This window comes from Antechinus flavipes, chromosome 2 (assembly GCF_016432865.1).
Source record: "Antechinus flavipes isolate AdamAnt ecotype Samford, QLD, Australia chromosome 2, AdamAnt_v2, whole genome shotgun sequence".
Lineage (NCBI taxonomy): Eukaryota > Metazoa > Chordata > Mammalia > Dasyuromorphia > Dasyuridae > Antechinus > Antechinus flavipes.
This window is the reverse complement of record NC_067399.1, coordinates 364,190,175-364,215,922: the sequence shown is the minus strand read 5'-3', so window position 1 is coordinate 364,215,922 and position 25,748 is coordinate 364,190,175. Positions and strand designations below refer to the sequence as shown.

Here is a 25,748-nt window from a genome sequence, read left to right as displayed (position 1 = left end):
CTGGGCTCAAATGCCAAAGAGGTCTTAAAAAGAGAAAGGGACCCTCATGTGCAAAAAAAAGCCCCTTTTGTAGTAGCAAGATACTGGAAAGTGAATGGATGCCCATCAGTTGGAGAATGACTGAATAAGTTATGATATATGAATGTTATGGAATATTGTTATTCTACAATAAATGATCCGCAGGATGATTTCAGGGAGGCCTGGAAAGACTTACATTAACTAATGCTAACTGAAATGAATACAATCAGGATATCATTGTACAATCTTGCAACAGATGACCAATTTTGATGGTTGTGGCTCTTCTCAACAATGAGATGATTCAGGCCATTTCCAATGATAATGAGAACCATCTACACCCAGAGAAAGGACTGTGGGAACCAAATGTGGAACACAATATAATATTTCACCTTTTTGTTGTTGTTATTTGCTTATTTTTAAAAAAAATCGATTAATTTATTTTAATACATATTGCTTTATGAATCATTTTGGGAGAGAAACATAAGAACAAATGGGAAAAATCATGAGAGATAAAAAAGAGAAAAGAAGTGAAAATAGTGTATGTTGATATATATTCAATCTCCATATTTGTTTTTTAAATGTTGTAATGAGTTAGGAGAGCCACCATGAGACTGGTCAAAGATGGAGTGTCTGTGACTGAGAGCTGTGGCTGAGAGGGCCTTCTGTATCTGAGACTCCCTTAAATACCTCAATACAATTACATCACTACAACACACTGAGCACGCACAACCATTACATCACCATAGAGAACCATTATCTCACATTGAGTAGGTGCATCACCATGCTGACCTAGATTCAAATACACCTTTTCAGAATACTTGCACGCTACATCTCCTGCTTCCTTTTGTTTTAGAACACAGGTGTTCATGTCCTCCCTGACTTCTCAGAAGGGAGGTGAAAACACCAAAAGGGGGGGGGGGGTGATCACACCCTTCCTGACTTCTCTGAAATAAATAAATTTGCCAGTAAAATTTGCCACTCTGGGATGGTTTCACATCATACATTAATTTGTGCATTGGCATAAAAGATGTATATCTTGTCAGGACTTATGGAGATAATTGTACTACTCACTTAATAACCTTTAATAAAATTCTAGCCACAAGCACTAGGTAAGGAATAAGGCTTTGTTCTGGTTGTGTTGGGAGGTTCACCCACTCTATCACACTGTCTCCTTGATGAAGGACTGCTGTGGGTGCCTCTTGTGTAGCAAAAACTGATATTTCCAAGGGTTTCTGAGTGACTCTTTCAACTACACTGGATAAAGCCAGTTCAACCTCTCTCGAAGCCTCTTGAGCTTATTTTGTAAGCTGGTGTGCTAAGTTTAAAGCAGTATTTCCCCTTAAAATGTCATATAATGGTTATAACTGAGTAGCTAAGCCTAACATTGGACGTATCCATTGGATATCTTCTATCAATTTCTAAAAGTCATTTAAGGTGTTCAACTTCTCTGTTCTTAAAGAAAGTTTTTGTATTGTAAGCACCTTAGGCTATGCTTCATATCTTAAATATTGAAAAGGAGCATGCCTTTGAACTTTTTCTGGAGCTATGTGCAATTTGTAGTTCCTTAGAGTTTCTATGGTCTTTTGTAGACATGCTTCTAACATTTGCTCCTCAGATGCATACCCCATATCATCCATGTAATGTAACAACATAACTTTTGGAAATGTTTTTCTTACTGAAGTAAGAGTAGTAGCAACATAAATTTGACACATAGTAGGATTATTCTTCATTCCCTGTAGCAAAACTGTCCATTTATATCTTTTATAAAACTAGCTAAATTAATACTGGGTACAGAAAAGGCAAATCTTTTCATATTCTCCTTATGCAGAGGGATAGGATAGAAACAATCCTTAATTTCTATAACCCAAAGAGGCCATTCTCTAGGCAACTGAGTAGGAGATGGAAGTCCAGGCCAAAGAGTCCCCATAGTTTACATCTGTTCATTTCTTAAATCAGTCAACATCCTCCATTTTCCAGATTTCTTTCTTATAACAAATACAGGGGAATTCCAAGGATTTAGAGAAGGTTGTAAGTTTTCTTGGTCAAGTTGCTCCTGTACTATATCTAATGAGGCCTGAATTCTATCCCTTGCTGAGGTCCACTGTTCTACCCACACTGGTATATCAGTTTTCCATTGAATAGGAACAGGTAAGAGTGCAGGCAGGCCTTCAACAGCAGCCCTCCTAAAAAGCGGATTGTAATCCTAACTGTTGTAAGATGTCTTTTCCTAATAGATTGATGGGGATTTTTTCTACTACAAAAGGAGTAAAAAATCCTGTTTCACCTTCAAATATCCATCTCAAAGGGGTAGCACTAACTTCAGTTATTATTGATCCTCCTATGCTAGACATATAGGTGTTTGCCTTAATCTTTGGCCAATGACTGAGCCAACTGGCACCAGTTGGCGTAAGTGTAAGCATGTTTTTCAATGGTATGCCATTTACATAGCTAGTGAGCATAGTATGGTCATCTGTAACAACTGCAGTCCAGAATATTCCTGGATTCTGTTGTTGGGAGTCAAAATCTGGGTAAAAATCACCAAATTGCCTATTCAGAGTCTGTATCAGTAAACCTGATGCTATTACTTCTCCTGTGTGTTAAACATTGATGAGTTTCTCTGGAAATGTCTTGCCAAAAGGGACCCTGTCTTTTCATGTTCAGATCTTGAGAAGTCTGTATCATAGCCTGGATATAAAAGATACTTGTGCCTACTGTGGCACAATGTCTTATGATCTCATCTAAAGGAGCATCTTTATGTAGTCTTAGTATAATTCTTTTACAAACCTCATTAGCATTTTTTTTAGCAAGTTGTCTTATCATAATTTCAGTTGCTACATTTTCACCAATAGTTCATATGACAGCTATCTGCAGACATCCCACGAAATCAGCAAAAGGTTCATTTGGAACTTGTGCTATTTTCGTGAAGGTTTCCTCTCTATCTTGTCTTCCTCGGAGGGTACCCCATGCTTTGATAGCAGCAGAAGCAATTTGCTCATGTGCTGTCAAAAGATAATTAATCTGTGCTAGTGTCTGCATAAGGACCGACACCTGTAAGTTGATCAAAGGTGACTGGTATATTAACTCCAGGTTGCCTATTTCATTGGACTTGTATTCTACAGAGTTCATGATACTCAGAAAGCCACAACAAGTTTTGTCCAGGTTCTAAACATGTCCTTGCTATAGATTTCCAATCATTAGGATTAAAATTTCAAAAGCCAAATTCTCTAATAACAGCTTAACATAGGATGATGCAGACCTATAAAGAGTACAAGCCTTTTTCAGATCGTTGATAATTTCCAGATTAAACAGAGTGTATTTTCTTTTTTCTTGACCCGAAGAGTCAAACTCTTCAATCACAGGGTATATTTCTATTTTTAAATCAGATATACCTTGTCCTTCCTCTTCAGCTTTAATTAGTGCCCTTTATAATTGTGTTATAAGGGATGGACAAAGCTACTGAATGGGAGGTACTGATGGTGTCACTGCCCTTCCAACTCTTCCTCCTCCCTCCATCCACAAAGGCAAAATTGAGGGAGTATGTTCAGGAGATGGGGAATGCCCTAAGGGAACCTGCTTGGGTGTAACTGAGCTGTGAAAGTGAGAAGCACCATACTCTTTAAACTTATTGACATGGTACTTAAGATCCAACTCTCTATGCCTTTCAGCTGCTTTGTCAGTACCATCCCCCTCCTCTTTTTTCTCCTCACACTTCCTCGTCTGGCTGTTCTCCTTAGAACTTTTCCTTTTTTAAGAACTTGTGGGATTCTGTAAAGCCCATTGTATTATACTGTACATAAGGAATGTTTCTTTACGAATTGAATCAAGACTCATAGTATAGCTTCATAATATTCAATTAGTTGCTCTCCCACTAGTTCCCACATAGCTGGCTTTAATTTTTCTTCCTTAAATAGCTAAGGATCTGTGCATCTAATATATATAACAGTTTAGTGCTTCCAAGTTAGCAACAAACCTTGTTTCTTTATTAACTTAACTATGCATTCTGCATATTTCCTCCATCTTGGAGTGGAGGAGGCTCTTTTCTTAGTATTTGGCCCATTTCTGTTAAAAAATGAAAATGACTAGTTTAGCCCTTACCAAAGTTTCCTGCTTGTCTATTTTTATACTCACCCTATTCCCAGGTCACAGGGACTTCTCCACTGAGCTTATGATCACACCAGTTGAACTGCTTTGTGCCCTGCTTTGCAAGGTCGTGTGTTTGTAGAGCCCCACTTTTGGCTGCTAAAATATAATGTCCAGGCTAGCTTTCTGGAGGATCTTGAGATCAGCCTGAGTCTTTCGTCTTTGTGGAGGAGTGAGAAGGTAGATTCTTTGGAATTTTATTTGCTCATGTAAACTTCACAGACACTTAATTTCTCCAAAGCTTGACTGAAAAGTCAAATTTAACTTATTTTTCCTGTGAGTAAATAATATGTGCATACTATATGTCAGATGATTAGGTTGCAAAAAAATAAAAAGATACTTCAAGGGGCTTACAGCTTATATTCTAAATGGAAAAGAGAACAAATAAAAGCAACTAAAAGTAGGCTAAAGGGAGGAAGGTTTCTGTTGGTTGATGTCAAGAGAAGTCTGGAGTTATGCATTCATGTGAAAAATTAGATACTTGAGCTGAGTCTGGAGTTCATGGCTAAAGCCTTTAACCACAATGCCAGAATGTAGTAATGAGTAAGAGTGAAAAACCTGAATGGAATATTCACAATGATCAGATTCTCTTTCCATTTGATTGAATCTTGCGCTTAATATATTAATTGTAATTTTGTAAATAAATAAATAAATATGTACACACACACACACACACACTCACTCACTCACTCACTCATACATACATACGCAAAATGAAAAGCCATCATAAAGAGAGGTCTGTTCAAGTTCTACCTTTTACAAAAGTGATTCATGATTCTAGGCTCAGTTTCACTTAAACTTTCATTATTAAAGACTTTAATGGAGAGCAACTCAAAAATTGGCAGTGTTACACACACACATGGTTCTGAATTACAACAAAATTAAACAAAATAACTTTTATTTCCATATTAGTATTTTTAATTTCTCTGCCTGACAGTTAATTATTGGATACGAGAGCTGAAGAACTATTTTGAATGTTTCTTTGTAATCCTAAAACCTGGCTGAGTGTATGGAAAAGAATAAATGATTAAGAAATATTTGTGGAATGAAATAAAATTCCTCCTGATACCTTTGTCTGTCTTATTCTATTCTTTATTATGTGAACAACCACAGGCAAATTCTCGTCATTGTGGGATTTGTGGTTCCAAATGTTTTGATATTTGGTACCTTTGATATAAACTTCTTTTAGTGAAAAAGTTCATAGCCCAGGAGTTCTATATCTGCAATCAAACTGTCTACCATAAAAAGAACCAACATGAAATTTCACAATATAACAAACAATATTGGAATGAGTTTATAAGCTTTAAGACAGACTTTTTCTCTCAAGCAGAAGAAAAAATTATGTTTGATGCCAATATGTTACCAAGATTTATAAAATAATTATGATGTTAAAGAAAAAAAAAAGATTCAATGAGGACAATATTTATTATTTTGGGATTCTGACAAATGCCCCTGTGGATAATATTAGACAATATCTAAATGGGAAATATGTCAAAATGTAAAAGATTGGAGTAGCTAGACCATGAATAGTGAGACAATTCTATTGCTTTTACTATATCATATTGAGAAAGGATGGTTACAGTGTGAAATGGAACTACTGTGTCTATGAACCCACATAATTTAAAATGACTACTTTCCCTCACAGAATTATATTCTGATAGTGTTATAGTAACCAAAGGTTCTCAAAATATGGTGCAATGTTTGGGAACAAAAAATCTAGGAATGGAACAAACTTCACATGATGGAGGATTTTATAGGAATGGATGAATAAATATGTAGATATCAGCAAAAGCATTTATTGTATAATCTTAGTGTTAAAAGCTATACAAAGTATTACATATATTTTCACTTAACAAAATGAAGTCACAAAATTAGAGAATAAAAGCTCCTTTAGCATGGATCATTTTTTGAAAAAAAGTTTGTACTTAATTTTAAGGAATTGAACTATTTTATTATGAATGCTCCTATTATAGGCACTAGAATTTAAAGGGAGAACATTGCATATCACAATATTTATTATGATGTTGCTATATCATTTTCTTTCTTTGCTAGAAAGACTCCATCAAGATACAAAGACTAAATCCAAAATAAAAATATTCCCCTTAAGAGAACTAACGTACAAAGAGCTGGACCTTTTGAGACTCTGATGGATAAAATGCTACAAGTACCAGCCAAAAGGCCAATAACTATTTTGATTTATTCCAGTAAACTCACAAGGATGATTTTCTCTAACTCTTCATCTCTTTAGAATTGATGGTATAATTCTCTTTCACATATTCTCTATTTTATCACCAGACAATATTTTCATCTAAAATTAAACAGCTGATAATTACACATTTGCCTGATGAGCAGAATGTTCTTCACAGTCTAATTATATACCCATATAACAGTTAGAGAAAGTTCTGTCACTCTTAATCACCTGGAAAACAGGCAGCTTGACATCACTGGAAGCTCTCAACACCTGCCCCACTATATAAAAGGGAAACAATATATCAACCTATATTTATAATACTTTCTGAAACTGGAAATTTTCAGTATGTAAAACAATTCCAATGTGAAATTTTCTCAGTTTGACAACATGTTAACACTTTGTAATTACTAAGGTACAATTAATTCATTTAAGGAATATAGTTTTGATTATAGGATGACATATATGATATGTTGCTAACATTTTTACATGTTTATAGCATATTCACATTACAATATTTCAGACCTAAAATAAATATTTAACAAAACAATCATCTGTTGTAACTCTTTTAATTTCTTCTATATTCAGAATCTTCAAGACAAGTCAAGTTAATAACTTCTAAAAATATGAACCATTTCCCAAGAATTGTGTTAAGAGCTGGGATACAAAGAAGGCAAAATGTCTTCCTTCAAGGAGTAGTGATAGTAATGTTAATAAAACTATGTAAAAAACATGAGAGAAACAGGCTTCTACTAATAGGTAGTAAACAGAGGTGTGAAAAAATTTGGGCTGAGCCTCAAGGAAGTGGATGAGGCATTACCATTGGATTGGGAGCCACTTATATGGGAATACAATATAGATCTCTTACATTTGGACCATGAGCCCATATATAAGACATTTAATGTCTCTGTGACATATCTTTCTCTTCTAAAGTCTGATGAATTCAAGAACTTGGTCTTATACCAAATCTCATAATACAATGTTTCTTTGAATTATTATAGCTTTTTATATGTTCAACTATTTGCATTAATGCAATAGAGGTTTATTACATTTAATGAATACAGAACTGTGAACTAGGACATGTATGTATAAGCTATAACAGATAGTTGTCTTGGGGAGAAAGCAGGAAAGGGAGAAGAAGTTGAAACTCAAAGTCATATAAAAATTAATTTTGAAAACTATTTTTAATGTAACTGGAAAAATAATATACTATTAAGTGAAAAATGAAATAGTACCAAAAACAACAAAAAGAAAAGTGAATGAGGTACTTTCAAAGAAGACAAAGTAAATTGAAAAAAGTCTGTTTTTTAAAAATGGTTACAGTATGGTATATTCATAAAATTTAAGGATGAGTAGATATATAATATCAAATGGTGAAAGCATTAGAATTAAGAGATGACAAGTTTCTATTATGTCTCAGGGAACAGATCATTGAGGGACTGGGAAAAAAAGGAAAAATGAGTAAGAATTCTGTGAAGACAGTCAATAGGAGGCAGAATTTCAGTGGGGCTTTTATCATTCAACCAACAAACATTTATTAATCATCAACTACTGTGTCCAAATTGTGCCATGAAAGAGTTTATATTTAAAACATGGTTATGAGAATAATAGTGTAAGAAAGGAAAAGAAAAAATTATTGGTGAATATATTTGACTAAGATATGAAAGTGAACATACAGTAAATTTTTAAGTTGGCAAGAATCTTTTTTGATTTCAGGGTGCAATGCGTGTGGGTAATTTATATGAGATAAATAAAAATGAGACAGACAAGGTGGTAGCATTGAAGTTCTTGAATTGATGGTAGAGGTGTTTTTAACATTTTATGCACTGTAATCACATGAAGCAATTTTATGAACAGAAGTTTCAAAATGAGATCTATGAATAGGCTTTTTTTATGAAGCATGACACAAAGGTAGAAAAATATGGACAAAAGAAGAACTCTTTAGGTAATGATGACAATTTATAAAAGCAATAATAAGGACCTCTCCTAGGGTGATGACAGTGACAAAAAGAATGAAGGAAAGTGGGATATGAGAAATGTTATTACATGATGAACCAACAGAGCTCTTTACTATAATGGATAGGAAGAGGTCAAAGCAGGTTAAAGGAAAATGTTTTAGAAATGTGACCACTACACACCTGTCAGATTGGCTAGAATGACAGGGAAAGATAATGCAGAATGTTGGAGGGGATGTGGGAAAACTGGGACACTGATACATTGTTGGTGGAATTGTGAATACATCCAGCCATTCTGGAGAGCAATTTGGAACTATGCTCAAAAAGCTATCAAACTGTACATACCCTTTGATCCGGCAGTGTTACTACTGGGCTTATATTCCAAAAAGATTTTAAAGAAGGGAAAGGGACCTGTATGTGCAGAATGTTTGTGGCTGCCCTCTTTGTAGTGACCAGGAAACTGGAAACTGAGGATACCCATCAATTGGAGAATGGCTGAATAAATTGTGGTATATGAATATTATGGAATATTATTGTTCGGTAAGAATTGACCAGCAGGAAGATTTCAGAAAGGCCTGGAGAGACTTATATGAGCTGATGCTGAGTGAAATGAGCAGGACCAGGAGATCATTATATACTTCAACAACAATACTATATGATGATCAATTCTGATGGACGTGGCCCTCTTCAACAATGAGATGAACCAAATCAGTTCCAATAGAGCAATAATGAACTGAACCAGCTACACCCAGGGAAAGAACTTTGGGAGATGACTATGAACCACTACATAGAATTCCCAATCCCTCTATTTTTGTCCGCTGCATTTTTGATTTCCTTCACAGGCTAGCTGTACACTATTTCAAAGTTTGACTCTTTTTTATACAGCAAAATAAGTGCTTGGACATGTATACATTTATTGTATTTAACTTATACTTCAACACATTTAACATGTGTTAGTCAACCTGCCATCTAGGGGAAGGGGTGCGGGGAAGGAGCGAAAAAGTTGGAACAAAAGGATTTGCAACTGTCAATGCTGAAAAATTACACATGCATATATCTTGTAAATAAAAAGCTATAATAATAATAATAATAATAATAAAAGAAATGTTGAGTTTGAGACACATGAAATATCTAATAGTAGAACAGAAATCAATAACTGAGTCATCTGCAAATAAGAAAAGTATAAAAGAGTGGAAATATGAGATTGTTATAAAAGAGGGTGTAGAGTTAGAGAGAAAAATTTCTAAACCCTGAAGTAAACCCTCCTTAAAGGATTAAGAAATGAATGAAGAATAAAGATAAGTAACAATAAAAAGAAGTAGAATGGGAGGCTTATTTTAAACCTGAAGATGAAGAAGAAAGCAAAAAGGAAGATGTGATTAATTGTTTAAAAAATTTTAAGAATGGTGAAAGAAGGTAAAATGATCAAAAGATTTAATATAAAGAAGTAAAAAGCGACTTTTCAAGAGTCTGTTTATAGACTTATAGAAAGAGCAGTATATATCATCTTGTATAACTAATGAGAATTTAGATCTCTTCAGCACAGTGACAATTCTGCTTTTTTTTTTTTTTTTGACATTTGTAAATACTAACACCATACCTAGCAAATAAATACTTGCTGGTTGATTCCTGGATCATTAATAGATAATTTTTAAAGCTTAATTATAATTGATTCACAGCTGTATTAAAAATAGAAATAGATTTAATGTAAAGAGATTTCAGAGGTTTTCAGAGAGTGAGTTAATAAAAAAATAGCTAGAGATACATTATATCACATTCAACTTTTACTGACTACAAAAACTAGGACCAAATTTTCAGATAAGTAGAGCTGGAAAGAACCTCAACAACTTTTTAGTCCAAATACTTAGTGTTAAAAAGATGGAATGGGAGAGGACTCTGGAAAGATGGTAAAGTAGGTCACAAAATTCAAAGATCTGCAGATTTCCCCCACAAACAAAACAAAATTGTGCCTCAAGATGACCACAGATTGATTAAAAACAAATAAAATTTGGGACAATTGAAGAAGATCCAAAACAAGATATTAGATAGAACTGAGGACTGACTCCTATAAAGAATAAATATCTTCAGGTAGATATCCTGAAACAGTAATTGGCCTAGCCTGCAATTACCTGTATTAAGAAACTGTTTCAGCCCTAGTCATAAGAATTTTTAATTCTTAGTGTGGGGAGTCTGATGTCTCAATTTGGGAAGATTGCGTGAACTTGTAGCAATGAATGTCAGCCCAGGTGTACTGCCCAGATACCACTCTGAATGAGAAGGAACCAACATACCCCATGTGAATGGAGAATCAGTGGGGCAACATTTATAAGAGGATTGAATTCTTGGTTTGGATTCTAGATCAGAGGAGAGAAGCACCGTCCATCATAACTAAGGACTAGAGATGATTATATTAGTAGTCTGTTATACAAAGATCAGGCAAAGAAAAAAAAACCATATAAATTTCTGGAAATAAGGATGACCTGGGTTCATCTTCAAGGATAGATCTTGAAATTCAAAAAGCATCTCCTATCCCAAAGAGTAACATGAAAAATCACCCTCTGGAAAAAAAATTCATAGATATTTAAAAAATAAAAAAAAGGAAAGATTGAAGAGAAACTTATTTTTTTTTAAAGGACAACCCAACAAAAACAAGAAAACCAAATAGAAAAAAGAGATCCAGAATCTTAAGGACGAAAATTATTGCTTGAAAACTAGAATTGGGCAAGGAAAATCCAGCAAAGTTATGAGATCAATAAATAATTTATATATATATATATATATATATAATTTATTAATATATACATATATATAATGAAAAAGTAGAAGATATTTCCTATGAAAAAAATTGGGGAAGAGCCAAGATGGCAGAGTAAAGAGATACTCAATAAACTCTCCTCCAAAATGCTTAAAATTCCTTTTAAATAATAACTAAACAAATTTTAGAGAATCGTAATACACAAAAAGTAGAACATTTGCCAGTCAAAATCAACTTAGAAGGTCAGCATAAAAGCCCAAACCCCAGACCTGATCCTAGTTTGGGGTCTCTGATTCACCATCAGTGCTGATAGTTTCTAGACCTCTCAGCATAGAGACACCAGGGACCACTTAGAAGGTCATCAAGAAAGGTATGTTAATTCCATGAGAAGGCCTTGGTAAATCAGCAAACCAGGAGTGAGCATGGGCAATCATGACTTTGATAGTTGGAGCCTCAGCTCACAGGAAATCTTATTTCTAGTACTAAGGAAGGACTCTGTTGCTTTAGCATACCAGAACTTACAGCCACTGTGGAGTAGAGACTCTCATCATAGTTCCAGAGATGAAAAGAATGTTTGTGGTCAGTTCCCTAGAAGGATCTCTGAACCTCTACCCTGCAAATGGAGCCTACTTTAACAGAGGTAAAAACTGAGCAAAAGGCTGGAGAAATGAGAAGACAACAGAAAAAGATTCTGACCATAAAAAGTTACTATAATAACTACATCCAAAACCTCCAAGAAAAATAAGAACTGATCTTAAGCCATGGATAGATCAAAAGAGATTTTGAAAATCAAGTAAGAGAGATAGGGGAAAAATTGGGAAGAGAATGAGAATGGTGCAAAAGTAAATACAAAAAAGCTAAAGAGGGGAAAAGAGGTACAAAAGCTCAGGGTTAAAAATTCTTTGAAAATTAAAAATTTAGAATTAGAATTAGATTTAGAATTTGGAATTAGAATTTTAAAATTTAGAATTTTAGAATTAAAATGAGCAAATGGAATCTAGTGGCTTTATGAGAAATTAAGAAACAATAAAATAAAAAACCAAAAAAATATGAAATATCTCATTGGAATAACAACTGATATAGAAAATAGATCCAGGGAAAACAATTTACAAAAATTCTTAATCTATCTGAAAATCATGATTAAAAAAGAACCTAGACAATATCTTTCAAGAAATTATCAAGAAAAATTGTCCTAATGTTCTAGAATCAGAGAATAAAATAAAAATTGAAAGAATCCACAGATTCCTATATGGGAAGATAATACTTGTAACTCATTAGAACATCCTCATTATTATAGCAATTAGAAAGAGTATACATGGACAGACAAAAAAGAAGTGAGTTAAATCTGAAGGGATAATATCTCTAAAAATAAAATTAAGGGATGAGAGAGGAATGTGTTTAGGAGAATGGGAAAGAAAGAGGGAGAATGGCATGAATTGTCTACCATAAAAGAGGCAAAAAAAAAAATCTTTTAAAGTGGAAGGGGAGAAGAAGAGGGAAAAGGAAGGGGACTGAGTAAAACTTAGTTTCATCAAAATTGACTTTAAAAGAAAATAACATATATACTCAATATGGGTAGAGAACTCTATCTTACAATGCAAGAATTCAATGCAAGAAAGCAAGAATTCATGGGAAGAGGGAGGGTGATAGAAGAGAGGACATATTGGAGAAGGGGATGGTCAGTAGCAAAACACTTTTGAAAAGGGTCTGGATGAAAGGAGAGAGATTTTTGCTAATTTGGTTATTGATATAGTCAATTATGCTAATAGTTTTCCTAATGTTGTACCAGCCCTGCATTCCTGGTATAACTCCTACTTGGTCATAGTGTATTGTCCTGGGAATGATTTTCTGTAATCTTTTTGCTAATATTTTATTTAAGATTTTAGCATCAATATACATTAGGGAGATTGGTCTATAATATTCTTTCTTTATTTTCAACCTACCAGGTTTAGATAGCATTGGAGTTAACTGTTCTTTAAATGTTTGGCAGAATTCACATGTAAATCCATCTGGTCCTGGGGATTTTCTCTTAGGGAGTTGATTAATAGCTTGTTTTATTTCTTTTTCTAAGATGGGACTGTTTAACCAATTTACTTCTTCCTCTGTTAATCTGGGCAAGCTATATTTTTGAAGGTAGTCTTCCATTTCATTTAGGTTGTCGAATTTATTGGCATAAAGCTGGGCGAAATAATTCCTAATTATTGCTCTAATTTTCTCTTCATTAGTGGCAACTTCTCTCTTTTCATTTTTAAGACTAACAATTTGATTTTCCTCTTTCCTTTTTTAAAATCAGATTTACTAAGGGTTTATTTATTTTGTTGTTTTTTTCATATAACCAATTCTTACTTTCATTAATTCAATAGTTTTTTTTAACTTTCAATTTTATTAATCTCTCCTTTTATTTTTAGAATTTCAAATTTAGTGTTTGACTGGGGGGTGGGGTTAATTTGTTCCTTTTCTAGTATTTTTAGTTGCAAGCCCAATTCATTGGCCTTCTTTTTATCTACTTTTGGCTGCATCCCACACTTTTTGGTATAACGTCGCATTACTGTCATTTTCTAGGATGAAGTTATTAATTATGTTTATGATTTGCTGTTTCACCCAATCATTTTTTAGTATGAGATTATTTAGTTTCCAATTATGTTTTCAGTCTATTTTCCCCTGGCTTTTTATTGAATGTAATTTACATTGCATCGTGATCTGAAATGGATGTATTTACTATTTCTTTCTTTCTGCATTTGAATTTGAGGTTTTTATGTCCTAATATGTGATCAGTTTTTGTATAGGTTCCATGAAGTGCTGAGAAGAAAAGTGTACTCCTTTCTGTCTCCATTTAGTTTTCTCCAAAGATCTGTTATACCTAACTTTTTTAGTATTCTATTTGCCTTTTTGACTTCTTTCTTATTTATTTTGTGGTTTGATTTATCTAAATCTGAGAGTGCAAGGTTGAGATGCCCCACTTTTATACTTTTGTTACCTATTTCTTATTGCAGCTCTCTTAATTTCTCTTTTAAGAATTTAGATGCTACACCACTTGATGCATATACGTTTAATATTGATATTTCTTCATTATTTGTGCTACCATTTAGCAAGATGTAGTGCCCTTCCTTATCTCTTAATTAGATAAATTTAGGGGGTAGAGCCAAGATGGCGGAGAAGGCACACATGACTTTCTAAGTTCTCTCATACCCTCACGATGAGGATTAAATTCAGCCTCAAAAACAGTGCTTGACTGGTAAAACCCAGGAAGACTAGAAGTACAACAACTCACCAGCCGAAGATAATCTGGAATTTCATCAGAAAAGCTTTGTCCTGAGGGGCCAGGAAGAAGATCAGCACAAGCAGGGAGAGAATTAGAGGTTAACATATTATGTAGGTCTCTGTGGTTAGAAAATTACAGAGATGACACTGGCATAAACTGATTGCTCTAAAAAAAAAGCCAGAACCTAACAGGATCTGGCTATACACACCCAAAACCAGAAGTGGCTCAGCATAGATCACAGCACAACTGTACAACCTCAATCTGCAGTAACCTATGGGGCTTTTCCTTGGGGCAGTTACAAACCTGCACAGCATGGGGGCACAGCCCTGGGAAGCCTCTAATCTGTGCAATGGGGGGCTTGACCTGGGGCAATAGAACTACAGCTGGACTTGCTGCGGGGCAGAGACACTTTCAATCTGAATGGGGCTTTGACCTCGGGTAGTGACACTTTCACTGGTTAATCTCTAGCCCTAGGGCAGTTGCTAAACCACACAACAAGTTTCTCCACTGGGCACTTCTGTAGTTTGGGCCATATTAAATCACTTCTGGTTGGGGGGGAAGGGACCTTTTGCCCACAGCACTCCCATACCTTGCTGCAAAGAAGCCTGTTTATATCTTCCCCTGCTTTGCAGAGGAAGCTGGTAATGCCTTTGCCCTGAAGGCAGACCATAAAGCTTTAAAAAAATGAGTAAAAAAAATCAAAAGGACGATTGATAGCTTCTATACAGAAAATGAGCAGATTTGAAACCTTGAGGAGACTAATAGCCAACAGTATCCAGACAATACCACAAAGGGGAATGTTTCCTGACATCCTTTATATAACCTTCTCCTAGAAGAGATCATTAAAAGTCTCAAAAGAGAGGTAGAAGAAAAATGGGGAAAAGAAAGAGAAACTTTGCAAGAAAGTAACAACTTTGAATATGAATTGGAAAAGGTAAAAAATTCCCAGGAAGTTCAGGGAAACAGAATTTGTGAATTGGAAAAGGTAAAAAATTCCCAGGAAAGTAGTATTTGTGAATTGGAAAAGATTAAGAATTCACAAGAAAGTAGAATTTGTGAATTGGAAAAAAAATTCACTAAAAAAATTAGTGAAATGGAAAAAAAATTCCATAGAGCAAACCAACTCATTTAAAAACTCAATTGGACATCTACAAAAAGAAATAAAAAAAGATAATGAAGAAAATAACTCATTAAAAATCAGAACTGAACAAATAGAAATCAAATCAGTCAAGCAAGACCAAAAAAAAAAAAAAAAAAAAGATAAATTGGAAAAAAACCATGAAATATCTATTTGGAAAAACAACAGACCTGGAAAATAGATCTAGGAGAGATAATCTGAGGATTATTGGACTTTTTGAAAACTATGATGAAAAAAAGAGCATAGATACTATTTTACAGGAAATCATCAAAGAGAACTATCCAGAGGTAATGGAATCAGAGGTAAAAATAAGCATTGAAAGAATTCATCGAATCTAGGATATACTGCAACATATTTAACTTATATAGGAATGCTTGCCATCTAGGGGAGGGGGTGGAGGGAAGGAGGGGAAAAATTGGAACAGAAGCAAGTGCAAGAGATAATGTTATAAAAAAATTACCCTGGCATGGATTCTGTCAATATAAAGTTATTATAAAATATATATATATATATAAGAAAGAATTCATCGAACACTTTCTGAAAAAGATCCTAAAATAAAAACTCCAAGGAATATTGTGGCCAAATTTCAGAACTATCAGATTAAGGAAAAAATATTACAAGCAGTTAGAAAAAAAGAATTCAAATAAAGAGGTGCCACAATAAAGATCACCCAAGATCTGGCTACCTCCACATTAAAGAATTGAAGGGCCTGGAATCTGATATTCTAAAAGGCAAAAGAACTTAGAATGCAGCCAAGAATAAACTATCCAGCCAAGCTGAGCATTTTCTTCCAGGAAAGAAGATGGTCATTTAATGAAACAGATGAATTCCATTTGTTTCTAAGGAAAAAACCAGAACTAAACAAAAAAAAAAAAAAATTGATCTCCAACCACAGGACTCATGAGAAGCAGAAAAAGGTAAAAGGAACTCTTGAGAACTGTATTTCTGTTGTGGATATACAAAAAGACTATATGTATAATTTGATTTTGCTGATATAACATAAAAAAGGGAAGTAGCAATAGAAACAGGATAATGTTGAAAAGGGGGAAAGAGGGGATAAAAAGAGGGAAACTACATCCCACGAAGAAGCAAAGGAAACTTATCATATCTGAGGGAATTTAGAGAGGGGAAGGAACATTGTGTGAATCTTACTCTAATCAGAGTTGGCTCAAAGGGAAAATAATTGACATACTTGTTTTACAGAAAATCTTCTCTCACCTCATTTAAAAGGGGAAGAGTAAAAGAGAAAAGGAAAAAAGTAATAAGGAAAGGGTACAAGAAGGGAAGGAGCGATCCTAAAGAGGGTGAGCAGCATGATACAAATGGGGCACATAAGCTTAAAACTGGGAAAGAGGGTTGGGGGGGACAAGTAAAAGAAAACATAATCTGGAGATAATAAGATGGCAGGAAATACAGACTTAGTCATTCTAACCGTATATGGGAATGGGATGAATTTTTCCATAAAGTGGAGGAGGATAGCAGACTGGATCAAAAGTCAGAACCCTACAATATGTTGTTTACAGGAAACATATTTAAAGCAAGGAGATACATACAGAGTAAAGGTAAAAGGCTAGAGCAGAATCTATTATGCTTCAGGTGAATTCAAAAAAGCAAGGGTTGCCATCCTTATCTCAAATCAAACAAAAGCAAAAATTGATCTAATTAAAAGAGATAAAGAAGGAAACTATATCGTACTAAAGGATAGCATAGACAATGAAGCAATATCAATACTAAGCATATATGCAACAAGTGGTATAGCATCTAACTTCCCAAAGGAGAAGTTAAGAGAGTTGTAAGAAGAAATAGACAGCAAAACTGTAATAGTGGGAGATCCCAACCTTGCACTCTCAGAATTAGATAAATCAAACCACAAAACAAATAAAGAAATTAAAGAGGTAAATAGAATATTAGAAAAATTAGGTATGATAGATCTTTGAAGAAAACTGAATGGAGACAGAAAGGAATATACTTTCTTCTCAGCAGTTCATGGAACCTATGCAAAAATTGACCATATATTAGGACATAAAGACTTCAAAATTAAATGCAGGAAGGCAGAAATAGTAAATGCTTTGTTTTCAGATCACAAAGCAATAAAAACTACATTCAACAAAAACTTAGGTGTAAATAGACCAAAAAGTAATTGGAAACTAAATAATCTCATCTTAAAGAATGATTGGGTAAAACAGCAAATTATAGACACAATTAATAATTTCACTCAAGATAATGGCAATAATGAGACAATATACCAAAATTTGTGGGATGCAGCCAAAGCGGTGATAAGGGGAAATTTTATATCCTTAGAGACTTATTTGAATAAAATAAAGAGAAGATCAATGAATTGGACTTGCAACTAAAAAAGCTAAAAAAATACCAAATTAAAAACCCCCAATCAAATACTAAATTTGAAATTTTAAAATTAAAAGGAGAAAGTAATAATATAGAAAGTAAAAAAAAAAACAAACTATTGAACTAATGAATAAAACTGAGTTGATTTTATGAAAAAAACAATAAAATAGATGTCATTGGTAAATCTGATTAGAAAAAGGAGAGAGGAAAATCAAATTGTTAGTCTTAAAAATGAAAAGGGAGAACTTTCCACCAATGAAGAGGAAATTAGAGAAATAATGAGTTATTTTGCCCAACTTTATGCCAATAAATTTGATAACCTAAGTGAAATAGATGACTACCTCCAAAAATATAGGCTTCCCAGATTAACAGAGGAGGAAGTAAATTTTTTAAATAGTCTCATTTCAGAAAAAGAAATAGAACAAGCTATTAATCAACTCCCTTAAAAAAAAACCCCAGGACCAGATGGATGTACATGTGAATTCTACCAAACATTTAAAGAACAATTAGCCCCAATGCTTTATAAACTATTTGAAAAAATAGGGATTGAAGGAGTCTTAGCAAATTCCTTTTATGACACAGACATGGTACTGATACCTAAACCAGGTAGGTTGAAAACAGAGAAAGAAAATTATAGACCAATCTCCCTAATGAATACTGATGCTAAAATCTTAAATAAGATATTAGCAAAAAGATTACACAAAATTCCCAAGATAATACACCATGATCAAGTAGGATTTATACCAGGAATGCAGGGCTGGTTCAATATTAGGAAAACTATCAGTATAATTGATCATATTATTAATCAAACTAACAAAAACGATATGATCATCTCAATAGATGCAGAAAAAGCATTTGATAAAATCCAACATCCATTCCTATTAAAAACACTTGAGAGTATACGAATAAATGGACTTTTCCTTAGAATAATCAGTAGCATCTATTTAAAACCATCAGTGAGCATCATATGTAATGGGGACAAATTGCAACCAATCCCAATAAGATCAGGAGTGAAATAAGATTGCCCACTATCACCATTACTATTCAATATTGTATTAGAAATGCTAGCTGTGGCAATAAGAGTCGAGAAAGAGATTAAAGGAATTAGAGTAAGTAATGAGGAAACCAAATTATCACTCTTTGCTGATGCTATCACAGTATACTTAGAGAACCCCAGAGAATCTGCTAAAAAGTTAATAGAAATAATCCACACCTTTAGCAAAGTTGCAGGATACAAAATAAACCCACATAAGTCATCAACACTCCTATATACTTAGAGTTACAAAGAGAAATTCCATTTAAAGTAATTACTGATAGTATAAAATACTTAGGAATCTATCTGCCAAGGGAAAATCAAAAATTTTATGAGCAAAACTACAAAACACTTTCCACACAAATTAAGGCTGATCTAACCAATTGGAAAAATATAAAATGCTCTTGGATAGGGTGAGCAAATATAATAAAGATGAAAATACTACCTAAACTAATTTATTTATTTAGCACTATACCAATCAGACTCCCCCAAAAATATTTTAATGACCTACAAAAAATAACAACCAAATTCATATGGAAAAATAAAAAGTCAAGAATTTCAAGGGAATCAATGAAAAAAAAATCAAATGAAGGTGGCCTAGCTGTACCAGATCTAAAATTATATTGTAAAGCAGCAGTTACCAAAACCATTTGGTATTGGCTAAGAAACAGATTAATTAATCAGTGGAATAAGTTCTGTTCAAAGGACAAAACAGTCAATAACTTTAATACTCTAGTGTTTGACAAACCCAAAGACCGAAGCTTTGGGGATAAGAAGTCACTGTTTGACAAAAACTGCTTGGAAAATTGGAAACTAGTATGGTAGTAACTAGGCATTGACCCACACTTAACACCATACACCAAGATAAGGTCAAAATGGGATCATGACCTAGGCATAAATAATGAGATTATAAATAAGTTAGAGGAACACAGAATAGTTTGCCTCTCAGACCTGTGGAAGAGAAAAGAATTTATGACCAAATAAGAACTAAAGATCATTACTGATCACAAAATAGAAAATTTTGATTATATCAAATTGAAAAGATTTTGTACAAACAACACTAATGCAGACAAGATTAGAAGGGAAGCAATAAACTGGGAAAACATTTTTACAGTCAAAGGTGCTGATAAAGGCCTCATTTCCAAAATAGAGAATTGACTCTAATATATAAGAAATCAAGCCATTCTCCAATTGCTAAATGATCAAAGGATATGAACAGACAATTTTCAGATGAAGAAATTGCAACTATTTGTAGCCAAATGAAAATGTTTTCCAAATCACTACTGCTCAGAGAAATGAAAATTAAGACAACTCTGAGACACCACTACACACTTGTCAGATTCTCTAAAATGACAGGAAAAGATAATGACAAATGTTGGAGGGGAAGTAGAAAAACTGGGACACTGACACATGGCTGGTAGAACTGTGAACAAGTCCAACCATTCTGGAGAGCAATATGGAACTATGTTCAAAAAGTTATCAAACTGTGCATACCTATGACCCAGCAGTGTTTCTACTGAGCTTATATCTTAAAGAGATCTTAAAAGAGGGAAAATGACCCACCTGTGCAAAAATGTTTGCAGCAGCCCTTGTTATAGTGGCAGGAAACTGGAACTGAGTGGATGCTTATCAATTGGAGAATGGCTGAATAAATTGTGATATATAAATGTTATATAATATTATTGTTCTATAAGAAATGACCAATAGAATGATTTCAGAGAGGCCTAGAGAGACTTACATGAATTGATGCTAAGTGAAATGAGCAGAACCAGGAGATCATTATACAAGGCAACAACAAGCCTATACAATCATCAGTTCTGATGGATGTGGCTCTCTTCAACAATGAGATGATTCAAAAGAGTTCCAATTGTTCAATAATGAAGAGATACATCTACACCCAAAGACAGGACTATGGGAAATGAGTGTGGACCACAACATGGCATTTTCATTCTTTCTATTATTGTTTGCTTCCATTTTTATTTTCCTTCTCAGGTTTTTTTTTTTTCTTTCTAGATCTGATTTTTCTTGTGCAGCAAGATAACTGTATAAATATGTATACATATATTGGATTTAATATATTTAACATGTATTGGACTACCTGCTATCTAGGAGAGGATGTAGGTGGAAGGAGGGGAAAATTTGGAACAGAAGGTTTTGCAAGGATCAGTGTTGAAAAATTAGCCACGCAGATTTTTTTTTTAAATAAAAAGCTATAATAAAAAAGAAAAAGAAAAAAAAAAAAACAGTGGTAGCAATTGTAATATCTGATAAAGCAAAAACTAAAATGGATCTAATTAAAAAGATAAGGAAGGAAAGGACAGCTTGATAAAGCGTATTGTAAACAATGAAGTAATAATGATATTAAATGTACATGTACCAAGTAGTAGAGCATACAAATTCCTGGAGAAGATATTAAGATAGTAACATGGTGTTCTCTTCTTTAAAATATAATAGTTCTCTCTGGGAGCAGGTTTCTTGGGGAGGCTTTCTGGAGACAGCCTTAGTTTCAGTTCAGAGTAATAATCACTTCAAATGCAGCCATCTGATAAAATCCAAATGTTTATTTTTCTCCTTCCTTGGGCCCTGTGTAGCTTTCTTAGAGGCCTCAGCTTTCCTTGGTTCCAAGAACTCTCGTTGCTAGTCTTTTGCCTCTAGCTTAACTTCGAATGTCTCCAGCCAGCAACAAGGTGAAAGTTAGAATGAATCTGACTCCACCTCTGAGAGTGGGCTTGTGGGCTTCCTCCCAGAATGCTCTGTGTCTTCCCAGAGTGCCCTTTGGCCCCGGGAGCTTCTTGCTTATATGCACTCTCTAAAAATGTGAACACAAGCATTGTTTCTATCAGTTCCACTTAGTACCTTGTTTCAAGTTCTGGCACATAACATCTCCTTGTAAGATCAGATCAATCATAATGAACCATGCTAAATTAGATAATTATTGTCTCTATCAATTCTAATGACATAACAGCTTGTTAGGATTCTAATATAACAAGAATAAAGAAACAGCAACTCTCTATTAGTGTTGGACCTCAACTTTTCTAGGGAGATTAATAGGATCCTAGAAAACCTAAATATGATAGATCTCTTTGATTGAATAGAAACAAAATGAATATACTTTTTTTCCTTGGTAATACATGGCACCTACACAAAAAGTGACCATGTATTAAAGCATAAAAACCTAACCATCAAATGCAGAAACACAGAAATAGTAAATGCTTCCTTTATATACCACAATGCAATAAAAATTATTTTCAATAAAAAGCCAGGGAAAGATAGACTAAAACCAATTGAAATTGAATAATCTAATTCAAAGAATGAGTGCATCAAACAAATCACAGAAACAATCCATAATGTAATCCAAGAGAATGTCAATAATGAAACAATACAATTAAACCTATGGTATTTAGCCAAACAAGTTCTTAGGAGAAATTTTGTATCTCCAAATAGCTACATGAACAAAATAGAGAAAGGGGAGATCAATGAATAGAGCATGCAACTAAAAAAAAAAAAAAAAAAAAAAAAAAAAAAAAAAACAAAAAAACACTTTAAAAAGAACAAATTAAAAACCTCCAATTAAATATCAAATTAGAAATTCTGAAACTCAAAAGTGAAATTAATAAAATTGAAACTAGGAAAACTATTGAATTAATTTTAAAAATTTAGACTTGGTGTTAAGAAAAAACTAACAAAATAGTTAAACCTTTGATTAATTTGATTAGAAAAAAGAAAAAATACAATTCACTAGCATAAAAAATGAAAAGGGTGAATTAATCACCAATGACAAAGAAATTAAAGAGATAATTAGGAATTACTTTTGCCAACTCTATGGTAGCAAATCTGGCAATCTAACTAAATGGATGACTATTTACAAAAATATATATTGTCTGATCTTATGATGATGAGAGCCATCTACACCCAGAGAAAGGACTGTGGGAACTGAGTGTGGATCACAACATAGCATTGTCACTCTTTGTTGTTATTTGCTTGGATTTTCTTTTCTTTCACATTTTTTTCCTTTTTGATCTGATTTTTCTTGTGCAGCAATATAAGTGTATAAATATGTATACCTATAATGGATATGTATATTCCCCAGATTAATAGACAAGGAAATAAATTACTACAATAGTCTCATTTTAGAAAAAGAAACTGAAGAAGCCATCAATGAACTCCCTAAGAAAAAATCTCCAGGGCTAGATGGACTTACAAATGAATTCTACCAAACATTTAAACGATTAATTCCAATACTATGTAAACTATTTGGAAAAATAGGTAACAAAAGGAGGCCTGCCTAATTCCTTCTATGACACAAATATAGTACTGATACTTAAACCAGGAAGAGTCAAAACTGAGAAAGAAATTACAGATTAATCTCCCTAATGAATATTGATGCAAAATATTTAAATATAATATTAGCAAAGATATTATAGCAACTTCTCAGCAACTTATCCACAATCAAGTGGGATTTATACCAGAAATGCAGGCCTGGTTCAACATCAAGAAAACTGTTACCATAATCATTGATATCAGTATCAAAACCCACAGAAATCATATAATAATCTTAATAAATGTCAAAAAAAGCTTTTGACAAAATACAGCACCCATTCCTATTTAAAACACTTGAGAGCATAGGGATAAAGGGAGCTTTCCATAACATAATAAGCAGTATCTATCAAAAACCAACAACAACCATTATTTGTAAAGGAAAGAAGCTGGATGCATTCCTAATAAGATAGGGGTGAAACAAGGATGCCCATTATCACCACTATTGTTCAGCATTATACTAGAAATGTTGGCTTTAGGAATAAAAAAATAAAAGAAATTAAAGGAATCAAGTATACCTGCAACAACAAATAATATTAGCAGTCCAATACAAAATAGAAACATTCCATCATTGCATGGAAATGATCCTGGGTTAGAGACTTGCTTGGTCATAGGTTTTAGGAAAAATTAGTTTTTAAATAAATAACATTTGGATAATCAGGCAAAATACTGTACCTCTGCCCAAATAAAAAGAGGAACTGAAAAAAAAAAAAAAAACACATCTTACCTTTGAAGAAACAGTCCTTGCTATGGACAATGTAGATTTTCTTTTTCTGCAGACATGAGGCCCGGTGTAGCTCACAATGGTTTTCATAAAATTTGCCATCAGATCCACATATTGGCATGTAAGTGGACTTGCAAGCTTCCAAACATTGACATTCTGGCATCTGAGTCTCTTCATTTACAATACAACGACTACCTCGGCCACAATGCTTATTTTCACATGATGCATGTAGACCATCATGGCCAAAATACACTAAAATGAAAACAAAGAAAAATGTAGAAAGGTTTAAATACTATTCACTCAAGCTAGTATAAAGACTTTCATGTTTTATGGCTTTCAAAATAGTCAAAAGGATGTCAAAACAAAGAATCATTTATCTCAAAATGCAGGGATTCACAATTTTTCTCCTTCAAACAATCATCTCATGGAAAATACAAAAATTAGTAAGAAAAGAAGAGGAAAAAAAGGGAAAAGTCGCCTTCCAAAACAAAGCTAGGAACTTTATGAACACATTTCAAAACATTTTTTACGTGAAATCAGATCTAAACAATCTGAAAAATATCAGCTCCTCATAAGTAAGCTTATCATATAATGAACCAATATAATAAAAATGAAAATTTTGCCTACACTAATTTGCTTCAGAGCAATACTGATCAAACTACCAAAAATTTATCTATCTAATAGTGCCAGAAAAAATGACAAAATTCATCTGGAAGAATAAAATGTCAAGAACATCAAAGAAATGAAAGAAAAAAAGATACAAAGGAAGATAGCCTAGCAATATCACATCTCAAACTGTATTAGTAAAGAAGAAGAAGAAGAAGAAGAAGAAGAAGAAGAAGAAGAAGAAGAAGAAGAAGAAGAAGAAGAGAAGAAGAAGAAGAAGAAGAAAGAAGAAGAAGAAGAAGAAGAAGAAGAAGAAGAAGAAGAAGAAGAAGAAAAACTTTTTTGGTATTGGCTAAAAAATGAAGTGGTAAATTAGTGAAATAGATTTAGTACACAAAACACTATCAATGACCATAACAATCAAATTCTTATTCTTTTTATTTTTTTATTTATTTTGGTAGACACTATTTTATTTTCCCCTCAATTACATGTAAAGTTGATTTTCTTTTTCCTTTTTTTAAATTTTAATACACATTTCTGTATCATTCATATGGGGAAAGAAAAATCAGAACAAAAGTAAAAACCATGGGAGAATACAAAAATAAGTTAACCTAGCATGTATTGATTTACATTCAGTCTTCTTAGTTCTTTTTCTGAATGCAGGGGCATTGTCTATCCAAACTTTATAGGGATTGCTTTTGGTCACTGAACTACTGACAAGAACCAAGTCTTTGATACTTGATCATTGCACATTCTTGCAGTTACAGTGTATAATGCAATCCTGGTGCTATTTGTTTCACTCAGCATGAATTCATGTAAAACTGTTCAGGCCTTTCTAAAATTAGCTTGTTCATTATTTTTCAAAGAACAATAATATTTTATTACCTTCACATACCACAACTTATTCAGCCATTCCTCAATTGAAGGGCATCTACCCATTTTCCAGTCTTTGCTACAACAAAAAGAGCTGCTACAAACATTTTGCACATGTGGGTCTTTTCCCCTCCTTTATGGTTTTCTTGGGACATAGATCCATAGTAGAACTGCTGGGTCAAAAGATATGCACAGTTTTATAGCTTTTTGAGCATACTTTCAAATTGCTCTCTAGAATGGTTAGCTCATTTCACAACTCCTAGTTTTCTCACATCCCCTCCACCATTTGTCATTATCTGTTCCCATCAACCAAAACCATCTGAGGCAATCTAATGTTTGATAAACCCAAATATCTCAGCTTTTAGGATGAAATCTCATCATTTGGCAAAAATT

General features: G+C 33.5%; 1 protein-coding gene across 1 annotated transcript in view; it reads right to left on the bottom strand.

The window, feature by feature from the left end:
• FSTL4 (follistatin like 4) overlaps positions 1 to 25,748 on the bottom strand; it is a 529,546-nt gene that overhangs the window by 491,839 nt on the left and 11,959 nt on the right. The window contains exon 2 of the mRNA XM_051973685.1: positions 23,880 to 24,128. Coding sequence (XP_051829645.1) covers positions 23,880 to 24,128 — 249 coding nt within the window. The remainder of the gene's footprint in view (positions 1 to 23,879; positions 24,129 to 25,748) is intronic.